At 36.4% G+C, this 16,117-nt stretch overlaps 1 protein-coding gene across 4 annotated transcripts in view; it reads right to left on the bottom strand.

The window, feature by feature from the left end:
- The window catches only part of CDH19 (cadherin 19), a 103,744-nt gene that overhangs the window by 54,734 nt on the left and 32,893 nt on the right, over positions 1-16,117 (bottom strand). For all 4 annotated transcript variants that reach the window (XM_058691850.1, XM_058691851.1, XM_058691849.1 and 1 more), the window contains exons 4-5: positions 1,986-2,105; positions 430-594 (exon numbers count right to left, since the gene is read on the bottom strand). In XM_058691850.1, coding sequence (XP_058547833.1) covers positions 430-594; positions 1,986-2,105 — 285 coding nt within the window. The remainder of the gene's footprint in view (positions 1-429; positions 595-1,985; positions 2,106-16,117) is intronic.

The raw sequence follows: 16,117 nt of genomic DNA, 5'->3' as shown, positions 1-16,117 counted from the left end.
GTGTCCTGCCGCTGACGGCCTTCAAGGAAACAGAGCCCTTATTCCTACAAACGTAAAGAACTGAATTTTGCCAATAACCAAATCCAAAGAAATGGATTCTCCCTGGACCCTCTAGAGAGGAAAATAGCCCTACAGACACCTTGAACTTAATCTGGTGACATCTGTGACATATTTCATTAAGGTAACAATTTGTTTAAGGCACGAGGTTTGTGGAAATTGTTACGGAAGCAATTAGAAAAAAAAAACACATTACCTTCTCATTTGTATTTGACTTTTCACACTAATGAAAATAATCACACCTTCGAATAATTAATACATTTATTTTATATAGCGCTGTGGTAGTGCTTTAGATGCAAACCCTAACATCTGTGTGTATTTAGCACACGTATAGTTTTATTGTAATGAAAATTCACGGTGTTTTCTACTTACTTTCCTTAAATATAGGCTTATTGTCGTTAACATCAGAAAGTTTAATTAACACACTTGTTGTTCCCGACAGTCCTCCTGGCTGACCGAGCATATCTTTGGCTTGAATAATTACCCAATACTCATCTTGCAGTTCTCTATCCATTTTAGAAGATGTTCTTACGATTCCTTAAAACATGTAATAAAACTTCAATTATTATTTCGTTATTAACCATGCATCTTTCCAGTTAATTTCCTAAGAATTCCATCATACACTCATTCTTTTGATACATTTTAAATGACTACATTGTGCTAGACACTGCCCTGGAGAACATAAATAACAATAAAATAATAAATTAAATACCAACTCTGCCTGGAGTTTAGAGTAGTCAACACAATACTAAGAACACTAGTAGACCCCTAATAAAATGCTATGTTCATATACTCTTGGGTAAAAAAGAGGAATGTCTTATTTTTACCTCAAACGATTTTCTGCTATCTTCTCTAACATAATGTTAGTGTGCTACAGTTAACTTCTCCTTTAAATTTGAAAGAAGTTAATTATAAGTAAATGTGTACATTACAACACCAAATTTATGCAAGATATATTGTGCACCTGTGATGTTAAAATCTATTTTAAGTTATGATACATGAAGAAGGATTTGTTTTTGACCGACGGTTGTTCATAATACAGATCAAACTATAAACAGATTTTCAAATTCAAGATGGACTATAACAAACATAATAAATATTCTATAAATTTATTCTATAAAATTCTACATTTTAGAAAATGTTATAGAAAATTTTCTAGAAAATTACTTAGTAAAAAAATTATTATCACTAAAAAAAAAACTAGGAAAGGGCAGAACAGAAGACAACAGGATGCTGGGCTAAAGATTTGGGGACCATGAACACAAACATAAGAAAGAGCATGGCCAATCCTCAATGTATCTGTGGAAAAGTGTTCATTAAAAATTGTGAGACCCGTAAATACAAAAACAGATAAGTTAGACCATATTATGATAGCATTTGAATTGTGGACTGAAGTGTTTTATAACTGTAATCTGTTATATGAATCCTTATAGAAAACACAGAATGTATGAAAGAGACACTGCCAATATTCTCCCTAGGTTTGACTCCAGAGAGAATTGGGAGTGAAGGTGAATCTCATTGTGGTTTTAGCTCGCATTTCCCTGACGACTGCGGTTGATGAGCATTTTTAATATGCTTGTAGGCTTTCTGTACATCAAATTTTGGTCAACTGCTTTAAAGGTCTTTCACCGTATTTTTAAACTGTTTTTTTCGTTTTTCTCTTTCTAAGTGGTTTGTTATAGTCTTTGCATATGTTTTATACCTTATGTCCGAGTGATTTGTAGTGTGGATTTGGAAAATTCAATCTCTGAAAGTTAGAAAAATCAGCTAACGGACTAAAAAGAATTAAGTGTCTCAAATACAACCCATTTATTTCTGGAAACGTCAGGTCTACTGTACAGCACGTTTGGAAGCAGATGTTTTTTTTTGCTCTGCCATTTGCCTAGTTAGAATCCTGCTGAACTGCACTTTGTTTCATTTAGAAATACCTGTTGTTGGTTCAATGGAGAAGTAGGGCTGGCCTTGTAGTAAACTGTACAAGAGGCGAGCATTATTGCCACTTGAAGGATCATCAGCATCATTTGCTGTCACCTGGATGACTAATGTTCCTGAAGAAAATATGAATAGTAACAAGAAATTAAGCCTGCGGTCTTATCGAACAATGAATTCAGTTCTATACGGCATTTTCTCTTTAGCAAGCAAGGTGAAGACATACAATGAAAACCTAGCCCTCCTTGTTCAGAATTACAAAACTGATATCATTCTGCATAGACAAGAGAATATAACCTCATACAAAAGAGCCCTAATTCATATATATATATATATATATATATATATATATATATATATGTGTGTGTGTGTGTGTGTCTGTGTGTGTGTGTGTATGTGTGTGTGTGTGTATAGCTTAGATCTTTGTTTAAAATTCTATATTGTATATAGAATTCATATATATATATGTATATAATGAATACACATATAATGTAATGAAGCTATAATGAAATATAATTATTTAACAATCCATTACAATGTCCATTTCACGATCTTTCAGAAGTTTGTTATATCATTAGTGGAAGAATCAAAAGGAAATTGGAAGCAGTTTACTTTAAAAATCACTCTGTGAACTGTGACTCCAAGTCACAGAATGTTGATAAAATGTGAATAAAATTGAAATGAGCTTGCAATAGTATCAAGTTGAGGGTGGGCACAAGGATCTTCCTTATTTAATTCCCTTCTATAAACATACTTACGTTGAAGAATTCTTTTTTCTTTTTTTTTTTTGGTATAGTACAAAGCAAAACCCTGTCACATATTGATGACATAAAATGTTCTTAATTGAAATTCAATAACAATCAGTAAAACACAATGAGAAGTATCTGTACATTTAAACTTAATGCTTAAATTAAACATCTTCCTTTAAAAGTATTGAGCTTTTTAATCATCTTTATGCAAAGTTGGGATAGCATTATAGGTCTTGCTGAAAATCTGCATTTATGGAAACATCATGTTCTGGGTCAGTAAGAATGGCAACATGAATATCACAGAGTCAAATGGTCTATGCGATTTCCTGTACTACCAACATCATTCACGTTTCCATTACAATCTTATTTTGTAAACCGAGACATTCTAATGGGAAGCCCTTCTACTTGTCGGTAATAAAGTTGTTGAAACTTTTACCGTGGCCCCTCAAATGTATGTAGCATTTGCTCTTTCGTCGTAGTATTTTATTAGTCATTTAGCACTTGCTTTATACTGTATAACCACTGAAAATGTAAACACCTTAGGTTCAAGTGTTTTACAATATGTTCTCTTCTATTGCCGTGACATGGATGGACCTTAAGGGCATTATGCTAAGCAAGATAAGGCAGACAGAGAAAGACAAAGATATCACTTATATGTGGAATCTAGAAAAGCTGAGCTCTAGAAACAAAGGGTAAATTGCTGACTCGCAGAGGCTGGGAGACCTGGATAAATGGTGATCAAAGCCAACAAAGTTGCAGTTAGGAAATGAATAAGTTCTGGAGAGCAAGTGCACAGCATGGTGACTCTAGGCCACCATATTGTATTGTATGCTTTAAATTTCCTAAAAGGCTTGATCTTAAATGATCTTCCCCGGCCACACACACAGAAGGATATGATGTGTTGAAGATGCTATCAACGCTATCTAGTGTTAATATCATTCTAATTATCTGATTTTGTTTTATTTGCTTTAGTTGCTGCTTTTTCAATGACATCACAATTCATTAAATACAGGTTAAACCACTTTAAACCTTCTTAGATATTTTCTAAAAGGTTTTTCTAAAAAAAAAAGTCAAAAGAGGGGGTGCCTGGGTGGCTCAGTTGGTTGAGCAGCTGACTTTGGCTCAGGTCATGATCTTAGGGTTGGTTCATGAGTTCGAGCCCCACATGGGCTCCTTGCTGTCAGCCCTGAGCCTGCTTCAGATCCTTTTCCTCCCCCTCCCTCTGCCCCTCCTCTGCTAGTGCTCACCCTCTCAAAAATAAATAAAACATTAAAAAAATATAAAGTCAAAAGAGAGAAGCTTACATATTTTCTTAATCAGAAATTTAAATACTGCAGAAATCTTCACTAAATAGTCAAGTAACATAAACTGTAATAATAAATAAATGTCAGAGTAGTCAAGAAATTAAAAAAAATTGATATGTTTTATATATATATATATATATATAAATATATATATATATTCCATTTATGTTTTCCTTGTCATTTGTAAGAGAACACGTGTGTACATTCACTTGCAGTTAGGAATTAGCCATACACAAAATTTAAGCAAAACATCACTATAAGACCAATAATGTATCCTTCAGTGAAAAAAATCAAAATTGTTCCAAAGTCCCCTTGTCCCCTCCTCCTTCTGTTACCAGTTAAATATAGGTAAAGGGACACTGGGTGATTGAAACAAATAGCTTTTCAGTTTCTACTCATACAAACATGTGTAACTCTTCCTGTATCTGTCAGTAATCGTAGAGCTGCATTACTCACATTTGAAATCAAAATGAATAGCACCAAGATGCCCTTTTCGCATAGAGCAGCTTTGCCAGGCTTACATAATCACTGCTTTTATGACATGCTTATTGTTTAGTGCAAGAATCGCTCTGGTCTGTTTTATGAAGACTGTGGCTCCAGTCTCCCGGCCATCCCGTTTCTCAACAACAACCCACCCATCACTATAAATTGAAGTTGATTCTAAAATATTACGGGGACTATTCTAGATAAGAACATAGTTCAGAGAGACCCAAGTCAGCATGCTTATGGAACTGTTTTAGAATGTTTATTTTCTTTTTTAAAAAAAAAAATTAACGTTTATTTATTTTTGAGACAGAGAGAGACAGAGCATGAACGGGGGAGGGTCAGAGAGAGAGAGAGACACAGAATCTGAAACAGGCTCCAGGCTCTGAGCGGTCAGCACAGAGCCCGACGCGGGGCTCGAACTCACGGACCGCGAGATCATGACCTGAGCTGAAGTCGGACGCTTAACCGACTGAGCCACCCAGGCGCCCCTAGAATGTTTATTTTCATAGGAGAAGGCATTTTGAATTTTTCATTACAAAAATTCAAGGATGTTTTAACATTAGAAAATGAACCTATATAATTTGTGGCATTAAAGGCTTAACAAAGAAAAACATAAGACAAAAATTCTCATTAGATACATAAAACACACCTGAAAATATCCCAGTTCCATTTGCAATAAAAATTCAGGGAATTACAAGAAAAAGATACCTTCTTAAGTCTGATGGAGGGCATTTTTAAACTTTGACAGCAATCATATTTACCTGTGAAATGTGAAAACTTTTCCTTCTGAGGTAGTTAAAAAGCAAGTTTATTATCACGCTATTTTGGGCAGCATTATAGGAAAGCTCCTAGACAATGAAATGAGGCAATGCCATGCATACAGAAATGAATATTAAAAATGATGACGGGGCGCCCGGGTGGCTCAGTCAGTTAAGCATTCCACTTTGGCTTAGGTCATGATCTCGCGGTTCGTGAGTTCAAGCCCCGCATCAGGCTCTGAGCTGACAGCTCAGAGCCTGGAGCCTGCTTCCAGTTCTGTGTCTCCCTCCCTCTCTGCCTCACACCGCATGCACTCTGTCTCTCTCTGTCTCTCAAAAATGAAAAAAAAAAAAAAACAAAACAACCAAAACATTAAAAAAATGTTTTAGTGATTCAAAAACAATATTTTTGTTTGAAAATCAAGCAGAATATACATATAAAAACTTTAGAGAATATTAAATCATTACATTAGGAAGGTCATAGGAACACAACAAGGTACACAAAAGTCCATTTTTATTTATACCAGAAATATATATCTCTAAAATAGTTCAATTAAATACCTAATATATATAAGAAACAAATATACTCAGGAATATCTAAACAAAAGTTGTTAAAGACCTCAACAAAGAAAGTAAAGAGACATTAATGATCAAACATGGACCAAAATACTGGGTTTATGAAATGACCATCTAGAAATACCAACAGACAGATCCATAGTGTAAATGCTATCCTTATCAAAATCTTAGCAAGTTGTCTTACTGGATAAATTAAAAATCTGACTTGAAATATACATGGAAATGCAAAGGATTAAGCAAGACAGACATCTCTGATAAGGAATATCTGGAAGACGTGTACTAACAGGGAGCAGGGCTTATGACATAACTGTGGCGATAAAGACAATAGAACATTAGCCCCTGGAAGAACAAAAGAGGACAAACTGACTAGAGATTCAGAAATAAAATCATACACATATGGAGAGCTCACTCATGCAAGGATGGCACAGGTGAGCACTGGAGAACCGTTTCAATAAATGCTACAGTGTCCCCTGGGTATCTGCGTCCATTTATACATCCATCCATCAGTCATCTCTTTTTTGATCTAGAATTTGACACTTGCTTGACACCATTCACAAAAATCGGCTTAAAATAAATTCTAGATATAAAGGTGAGAAGTATATAACAAAAATAGAATAATGAAACTTCCATAAAGATGGGAATTATTTTGCATAACATCAGGGAAAAAAGAAAACAAAAGCCAGCATTTCTTGATTAGGATTGGGTGATTGATAACCTGATATTTGTCTCAAGGCACAAATTCTTTATGTCTTTAGACATACCCACTGATGCCTTTCTCCCAGCGTGCACAGGTTGCTCTTACCCTACCGAAATGGAATTCAGTAGAATATTGTTGTTAACAGCGCATTCATTATTCATCAGTGCAAGAAGCCTGGTGCATGCCCTACGTATGAACCAACCTGTTTAGTGTCTCCATTCCTTTCATCAACATTTTACTGTGCTCTCACTAAAACCTGACAAAGTCAGTTTAACTACACTAATGGATCAAAAATTAAAGTTTCTCGGGGCACCTGAGTGGCTCAGTCGGTTAATTCCGACTTCGGCTCAAGTCATGATCTTGAAGTTCGTGGGTTTGTGCCCTGCATCGGTCTCTGTGCTGACAGCTCAGAGCCTGGAGCCTACTTCAGATTCTGTGGCTGCCTCTCTCTCTCTGCCCCACCCCTACTTGTTCTCTGTCTCTCTTCCTCTGGAAAACACAGAAACATTACAAAAATTTAATTAAAGTTTCTTTAAAATATATCCTAGTAATAAAGTTATTTCTTTTTTTTTTTAATTTTTTTTTGAACATTTATTTATTTTTGAGACAGAGAGAGACAGAGCATGAACAGGGGAGGGTTAGAGAGAGAGGGAGACACAGAATCTGAAGCAGGCTCCAGGCTCTGAGCTGTCAGCACAGAGCCCGACGCGGGGCTCGAACTCACGGACCGTGAGATCGTGACCTGAGCCGAAGTCGGACGCTTAACCGACCGAGCCACCCAGGCGCCCCATAATAAAGTTATTTCTAAAGGACAACTGATATATATATATATGTACATTAATGAAAAATGCTTTATACAGATTATTTTCACATTAAATATATCACCAGATAGATATTCTTCACATGTATTTGCATTATTTAATCAGCTTCTTGGCTTAATTGTGTTTTTATGAACAGTGTCCCGGGTTATCACTAGCCGCCTTTCAGATTTAATCATGTCTTAAAAGGAGACACTTTACTCACTAGCCATATGCCTCGGACACTACTTGTCACACCCCATGTTAAGAAGTACAAGCACAAAGTCAATGTCTCCCAAATTCACTCTGGCTTATTATAATGCACCTACTAATAATAATAAAAGAAAAAAACATTCTGGGCCAAGTGCTTTCCGGACAAAATGCCAGGGAAAACAACAACAACAACAACAACAACAACAACAACAACAAAACAGGATTAAGCAGAGTTGTCCTGGGTAAAATTGGAGATCTGGTCACTGTTAGTTTCACAAACTCCTCCAGATCTTCCTAGCTGTAATCTGAAACCGGCCCCTGAACAAGGAGGACAGGAGGAGACCAAACATGACACATGCCACTCCAGATTGGCAGGTGGTAGTTGTATTGAGCAAGAGAACTCATTCCTGAGGCTTGTTTTGGGTGTCCTCAAGACGAGTAGTTTTCTGGACCTGCCCACCAAGTCTTGAAAGTCATAAAGGCTTTTAGTCCATCATATATAGCTTCAGTCCTATGTAATATCCGGACAGTGACAACACCACATTTCTATCTCAAAGCTGGAATCCTGGGGTAGCTTCTGGGAGAGGAAAACACTAGTGGAAGTCACATTTCAAGGACAGGGGAGGGGCTTAGGAGCCTCCAATCTCCCATGTCCAGCATGCAGGTCAAATGGCAGACACATCCTCTCAGTGACCTCCCTCAACTGTCCACAACCTCACGACTGATTCTCACAATCTTATACGCTCCCCTCTTCCGTAGCGTGTCCTCAGCCATCAGCAAGGGGCTTCTCTCGCATGGAGGTGGCTCATTTGGCATCTCTGGCTGCACCGAAGGCAGGTAATACAGGCACATTCAAGAAAAACACTGATTAAGACAATAATTCCCAAATAAGTGACAGCTCTTACCACCAAGAATCCCATGACCTGAACCATTGATTTACTAAGTCCTCTGAGCTGGGGTCAGAACACTTATATCTTCATGTGATTTAATGAATATGGCACATTCACAAGAGTCATCAGGCATGGGCACCTAACATTTGTTTGAATAATGGCACAGGTGCCTCCTTGCGAGGCTGTAAGTGTTCATGGCTGTTTTACTGTGGGGGGCGGTGGGTGGGAAGCTTTTATCATCAGAGACATTTTAGTATTCAATAAGGGCAGACTCTTCTGGCTATCATTCAAGGCTTGCTGGGTAAATTTAGTAGGGGCTTCTATGTGTCATAACGTCCTTGAGGCCAACGGAGGGGGGAGGCATCACCGTCAGGTATAAGGAGATGAGTTGAGGGTGGGATATGCCAGCTCAGGACCCTAACCTTTCCCTTTCTTTTAATGGTGTGTGTTCCATTCCAGGGATATTCTGTTTCAATAGGTCCGGCTTGCAGCAGGACAATGGGATCCCAGTGAGGAGTGAATCGTTTCCTTCAACCAGAGGGGTGGAGTAATTTATCGATCCTGGTGAGACATCTCATGGAAAATTGCAGTAAACAACTCTTCCCTTAGGCATGACGGGGTTTGGTGTTCTCAGAAGCACAGCATGTTAATTCAAGGTGAGAACTGGGGCAATGGCTATGTCCCCTGACTTCCATACCTTTAAGGTACGGGGCATTGGCTGCCTTAGCTGGATCCCCCAGTCTGGCATACGGGGCAACAGACCCTACTGATGGCTCATTCAAATCTACTAGAGTCTGGGTCATGACTTCAGTCTACTTGGCCAACGTAGTTTTATTTGTTAGTAGTTTCATCTGCTGCTTTATATTTCAATTTTTTCTTCTCCCCGTTTCTTGTGCACTACAGGGGAGATGGAACCTCCATTCAATATCATGTCCTTTTGCTCAGTCTTACATATCATGACCTTGGAAATGTGGCCCTTCATCATTATCTATTCATACACAATGCTCAGCTTCTCTAATCTCCTGGCTCACTCAGTGACCAGGGAAATCTTGTGTTAAGCCAGATGCAGTTTCCATAGAAAATCAGGCATGTTTAAAATCCTCACTCTTTAAAGCTATTTTTTTTTTTGCAAAAGGACTTTATGAAAAATTTAACACAATATTTGACTTTACCCATTTTCTCAGCAATACTGTATTGCAAAAACATACTATTACATAGGTAACACAGGACGTAAACTTGTACTAAATTCTTGAGAGGAGAATCATAGTTTAGTAGTCTAAACCGTGGGAACTGGAAATATACTTCAGTTTGCCAATATACTTCATTTGCTGTGACACAAGTTACAAAATTATGGTGAGATAATGGCATATTAACGTAAGACAAAATATTTATTGTATGTGAGAACCTACATAGAAATGACACTTTGTAATTATTCATAAGTGCTAAAACTTACAAGTCTATATAAAATTTTTGAAGGTCAAAAGCATTATTGACAGCATGAATACGATTTCTCGACATGTTAGACTTATCCTCCCATCAAGAGTAAAACCTAATGTAAGAATAGTATAACTCCATCAATATTGATTTATGTGGAATTCAGTCTTAAGCAGAGGTATTACAGAGGACTGAATGATTCTCATTCAAAAGTGTAGTTTAATATTAGTAACAAGGGGCGCCTGGGTGGCGCAGTCGGTTAAGCGTCCGACTTCAGCCAGGTCACGATCTCGCGGTCCGTGAGTTCGAGCCCCGCGTCGGGCTCTGGGCTGATGGCTCGGAGCCTGGAGCCTGTTTCCGATTCTGTGTCTCCCTCTCTCTCTGCCCCTCCCCCGTTCATGCTCTGTCTCTCTCTGTCCCAAAAATAAATAAAAAACGTTGAAAAAAAAAATTAAAAAAAAAAAATATTAGTAACAAAACTTTATTACATGATATCTCATATTTCACACTGAATACTTTATCTTCTTTATAGAGATTATGGGAGATATCCATAAAAATGTAAAAGTGATAAATTTTGATATGCAGGCTAATTGAGATATCATGTAGGCAGGAGAAAAGACAGCAACTTGTGACAAGGACATTTTATATACAAAGTTTCCATTTTTTCTAGAATACTCAATAAACAGTGTGCCCTAGTTAAATATATGTTTGAATGTTAAGATTTGAACTGGTAGATTTCAAAATGACTCATTTATTTTAGTGTGTAATTTTTGTGCGTCAAGTTCAGTGGTAAAAATATTAAGCAGACTTTTCTTAGAATGAAGATATAAATTGTCTAATAGGAAAGCTATTTTTACATGCAGTTCTAGTACGAGCACACTTTGATTACTCTGAAGCAAATTTACTGACAGGATGTTGAATTGCATAATGGCCAATCTTAAAGAAGACCAGAGTAAGTGATAATATTTTGACCTACATTCTGATTCTGTGATTTTTGTGACATTAAAACAGATAAGACAGTAGATAACTTAGTCAAATCATAATGTTCAGAATTCAAATTCATGATAGAAATAATGTTCTAATCGTGGATGTGCTCACTGTTTCACACTGGGAAGTTATTTTATTAGTATGAGGATCATTATTTATTTACAGGGACTGATTGGCCCATCCCTCTTGTGTTTATATTTGAGATGCAATTACTTTTACAATCTAGAACCTCCAAGTGAAGCTCAAAAAACAGATATTTTCCCACTTGTCACCTTAAATGTGAAAAATACTTTTCAAATATTTTTTTTTTTCGTTTTCCTGTCTACAAGAACCTGAAAATTAGGTCATTCTTATTATTCTTGTGTTGTATTTTTGACACCTCTACTTTTCATAATGTTAGAAAATTTAAGTCAAATAAATAAACTGTGTTTAAGAAAGCAAACAATATGTTCAGAGAGCATACAAAGAGTAATCCATCCCAATATCAATCACATTCAAACTCACATGTCCAAAGATATAAATTTCATACAGTTTAATTTTCAAATTCGATATATTTTAAGAAATCAGGGTGTTTGTGTTTCTGAGAATTCTCTGCTACGTGTTGAAATTTATTATTATAATTTATGAGGTCAAGGAGTAAAATTATCTAAATTGAATTCAACCACTTTTTTTGATAGTGGGTAACATACTTATGTCATTTTGATGGTAAATGTTACTAAAGTGAATTTCTTTTTCTACAAGCTTTATTGAGATATAATTGACATACAACATTGTGTCATTATGGCATACAATGTGATGATTGATATACACAAATATATTGAGGAATGATTATCACAATAAAGTGAGTTAATACCTCCATAATTACAATTTTACTTTCTTGCGGTGAGAATAGTTAAGACCTAATGTCTTGGTAACCTTCCAATATGTAATACTGTAATGTTACAGTTTGACCAATGCTTCCTCATTTTCCCAAGTCCTAGTCCCAGCAATCATCACTCTACTCTGTTTATACAAGTTGAATTTTTTTTAAAAAGTGTACATATAAGTGAAATTATATAGTATTTGTCTTTCTCTCTTTTGCTTATTTCACTTAGCTTAATGCCCTCAAGGTCCATCCATGTTGTCACCAATTGCAATATTTCATGCTTTTTATGATTGAATAATATACCATTGTGTGTATATATATCTATCCCTCTCTCTTTATATATATATATATGTGTGTGTGTGTGTGTGTGTGTGTGTGTATACCATATCTTCCTTATCTATTCATCCATGATGAACACTTACTTAAGTTGTTTCCATGTCTTGTCTATTGTAAATAATGCTGGAATGCACAGGGAGGTGTAGATATCTCTTTGAGACAGTGATTCCATTTCCTATGATACATACCCAGAAGTGAGTTGGCTGGATTATATGATAGTTTTATGTTTAATTTTTATAAACCTCCATACTCTTTTCCATAGCGGTTGCACCAATTACCATTCTCACTAACAGCGCTCAGTTTCTCTTTTCTCTCTTCATTCTTTCCAACACTTATTTGTCCTTTTGACCATAGCCATTCTAGCCGGTGTGAGGTAATATCTTCTTGTCGTTTTGATTTGCATTTCCCTGAACTGATTAGTGATATTGAGCATCTTTTCATGTACCTGTTGGCCATATGTATTGTTCTTTGGAGAAATGTCTATCCATACCTTCTGCTCATTTTTAATTGGATTATTTTGGGGGATTGCTATTGAGTTGTATGGGGTCCTTCTATATTTTGGATATTAACCTCTTAACTGATAGAGGGTGTAGAAATATTTTCTGCCATTCTGGAAGTATCCTCTTTAGTTTGATGAGTGTTTCTTTGTGCAGAAGCCTTTTTTGTTTGATGCAATCCAATTTGCTTATTTTTCCTTTTATTGCTTCTATTTTTGGTATCATATCCAAAAAATCATTGCCAAGACCAATGTCAACATTTTTTCTTATGCTTTCGTGTCCAATCTTTAGTCCTTAAGTTCATTTTTATGAGTAGTATAAGGGTCCAATTTCATTCTTTTGCATGTGAATATCCAGTTTTCCCAACACTAACACTATTTGTTGAAATGACCATTGTTTTTCTCCACTGAGTATACTTAGGTAGAGAGTATTGCTCTGGCCAGGACTTCCAATACTCTGTCAAAAAAAGTAGGGTGGGCATCTTTGTCTTTTTCATGATCTAGAGGAAAATATTTCAGTGTTTCAGTATTGAGTATGATTTTTACTGGGGTTTTGTCATATGTGGCTTTTATTATGCTCAGGTATGTCCTTTTTGTAACTGATTTACTGAGAGCCTTTCTCATCCTGAAAAAATGTTGAATTTTGTCAAGTGTTTTTTTGGCATCTGTTGAGAGGATTATATGATCTTTATACTTTATTCTACTAAGCTGGTATATCATATTTGATTTGCTGTTGTTGAACCATCCTTGAGTCCCAGAGATAAATCCCACTTCATCTTTATATCATCTTCATATCATCTTTTTAATGTGTTGTTGAATTGGGCTGGCTAGAATTTTGTTGACAATTTTTGCATCAATGTTCACCTGAGATACTGACAGGTAGTTTTCCTGTGGTGCCCTTACCTGGTTTTGGTCTCACAGCAATGCCACCCTTGTAAAATGAGTTTGGGAGTGTTCCCTCCTCTTCAAGTTTTTGGAAGAGTTTGAGAAGGATTGGTATTAATTATTGCTTAAAATGTTTGGTAGAACTTACCAGTGAAGCCAACTTATGGTGGACTTATGTTTGTTGGAATGTTTTTAGCTACTGATCCAGTCTTACTAATAATCTGCTCTGATTTTTTTTTCTTGTTTTTTTTTTCCTTTAGCAAGAGAGTGGGAATGAGTAGGGTAGGGGCAGAGAGAGAGAGAGAGAGAGAGAGAGAGAATCTTAAGTAGGCTCCACACCCAGTGCAGAGCCCAACATGGGGTTTGATCCCACAATCATCAGATCATGACCTGAGCCAAAATCAAGAGCTTGATGCTTAACCTGGAGCCACCCAGGTGCCCCTGATTTTCTATTTCTTATGATTCTGTCTTGGTAGGTTGTATGTTTCTAGGAATTCTGCACTAAGAAATTTCAAAATGGAGTCATCACTATCCGAAGGCTATCTGCAGCACTTTTGATCGTTGTGTGCCTCAACTGACACCCACAGAGTCTCCTTGGATTTTATATCTACCAATATCCCCTGTTCATCTTCCAAACCTCATCTATTCACTTCTGTAGGATTTTCACCTATCCATGTACTCATTCTTTTACTCAATCACCCTAAACTTAAGGTATTGTGGGACTCTTAGCCTATTAGATCTTGTATTTTTTGTGTGGAAGAAAGATAATAATTTTATAATTCCAGACCGACAAGTAGAAAAACCATGTTTTTTTTTTTCTCAATTCTACTTGGTAGTTCTAGTTTTGACAGTAATTGCATTTCCAATAGAAATGTAATCAGTAAAAGTCCACTGTTACTTGTGAATAAATATGTTTATTTATGTGTTTAATAAGGAACAAGTAGTTTGTAGTTTTCTTGGTTCTCCCTTATGATGACAATGCTCAAATGTAGATTCCTTTCAGTGCTTCACCAAATAAATTCAAAGTACAGATTCAAATATAATAATTGGTAAATGACTATAATACAATACTAAATAGTTAAGACAACAGATAATAAAATGTTTGCACCTGTTGCTTTGTAAAGAATGAAATAGGTGAGTAGGGAATTTGGAAGCAGGATCAAAACTCAAGAACCTATAAAATGGCAATGATATGGAACGAACATGAAGAACTAAGTATAGGTTCAGGTAAAATAATTCATATTATTCATTATTTAAGCATTGAGATTGAGAAAAACAGAAAAAAATCGCATATACTTCTAAGTGGTTTCTTCAAGGCAAAGTTAATAATTACAGGAATGCTTCAGAGGGAAACCATCTACACAACAGTTGACACAACAATGGGGATATTCCTCTCTCTCCATAGTAGGTGACATTTCTGATAACAGTTGACTATTGTTCTCTTTGTCCCTTCCTCCCGCAGAAAGGAATAAAAAGTGCTCATTGATTTTAGTATGATTCCATACCGGGTCTGAACCCTGACTGGCACTCTCACAGGATATACTGAATTACACAGATGAACTAAGTTAATATGCACATTAACCTTGAATTTCAAAGCAAAGAGATATGCACTAGCCAAATACCATATAGAACAAACCAAAGTTTTGTGATCTCTGTTGAATCAACCAGCCTCGTGGCGACACTTGATGTCATGATGCAAATACTGTATGCACACACTGCAATCTCTTTGTAGGCCAACTTTCCAGCTCTACAAACTGGCCTTTTTGTACCTTCTGTTCTGTATCTAAAAATCCACCCCTTTGCTCTCAATTACTGCCTTTGTCTCATACTTAATGGATAGAAAAAATCACTTATGAACTGGTTTGATATCAACCAAAGTGTTAACCTATTGAAATCTGTCTCCTCTATTATTGCCCTGGATTCCATGGGTCTTTCCTTTCCCAAGAATAGTTTTCCAGGAGCTCCTGAGTAGCTCAGTCCATTAAGCATCTGACTCTTGATTTTGGCTCAGGTCACAATCTCATGGTTCATGGGATAGAGCCCTGCATCATACATTGTGCTGACAGCACAGGTGGATTCTCTCTCTCACTCTCTTTCTGCCCCTCACCCTCATGCTCTCTCTCTCTCTCAAAATAAAAAAAAATAAACATGAAAAAAAAAAGAGAATAGGTTCCCAGCAGTTAAAGCCCCCTTATTTTTCTTCAAAAATACTCTTCTTTGGATCATTCCCTATAGTATATCACTGTGATATTAAATTTCCCATCTTAATAAATGATTAAATAATGATAAGTAACAACAACAAAATCCTCTTTACCTTTATCTCCTTCTACCTAGTGCCTTACATCTCTATTTTTTCCCTGTGGCATAACATCTTTTAAAGTTGGCTAAATTCGCTGTAACTTCCTCTTCTCCACTCATTTACGCAATAGAATAATCTTCAGAATATTGCAGCTGCATCAATTCAACCAAAATCACTAGGAGCCTCTTACTTGCCAAATCAAAAGTCACTACAGTCAGTACACTTTGATTTTATTTAACAGAGTTGGAGGATCTCTTCCTTTGTAACACCTCTTTTCGTGTCTTTCTTTGTCCTCTATCACTGACCAATCTCATTCATTCTAATTTCCCAGTCAACCCCCTTTTTAATCAGCTCACCTA

Source organism: Neofelis nebulosa, chromosome 11 (assembly GCF_028018385.1).
Source record: "Neofelis nebulosa isolate mNeoNeb1 chromosome 11, mNeoNeb1.pri, whole genome shotgun sequence".
Taxonomy (NCBI): Eukaryota; Metazoa; Chordata; class Mammalia; order Carnivora; family Felidae; genus Neofelis; species Neofelis nebulosa.
This window is presented reverse-complemented; position numbering and strand designations above follow the sequence as displayed.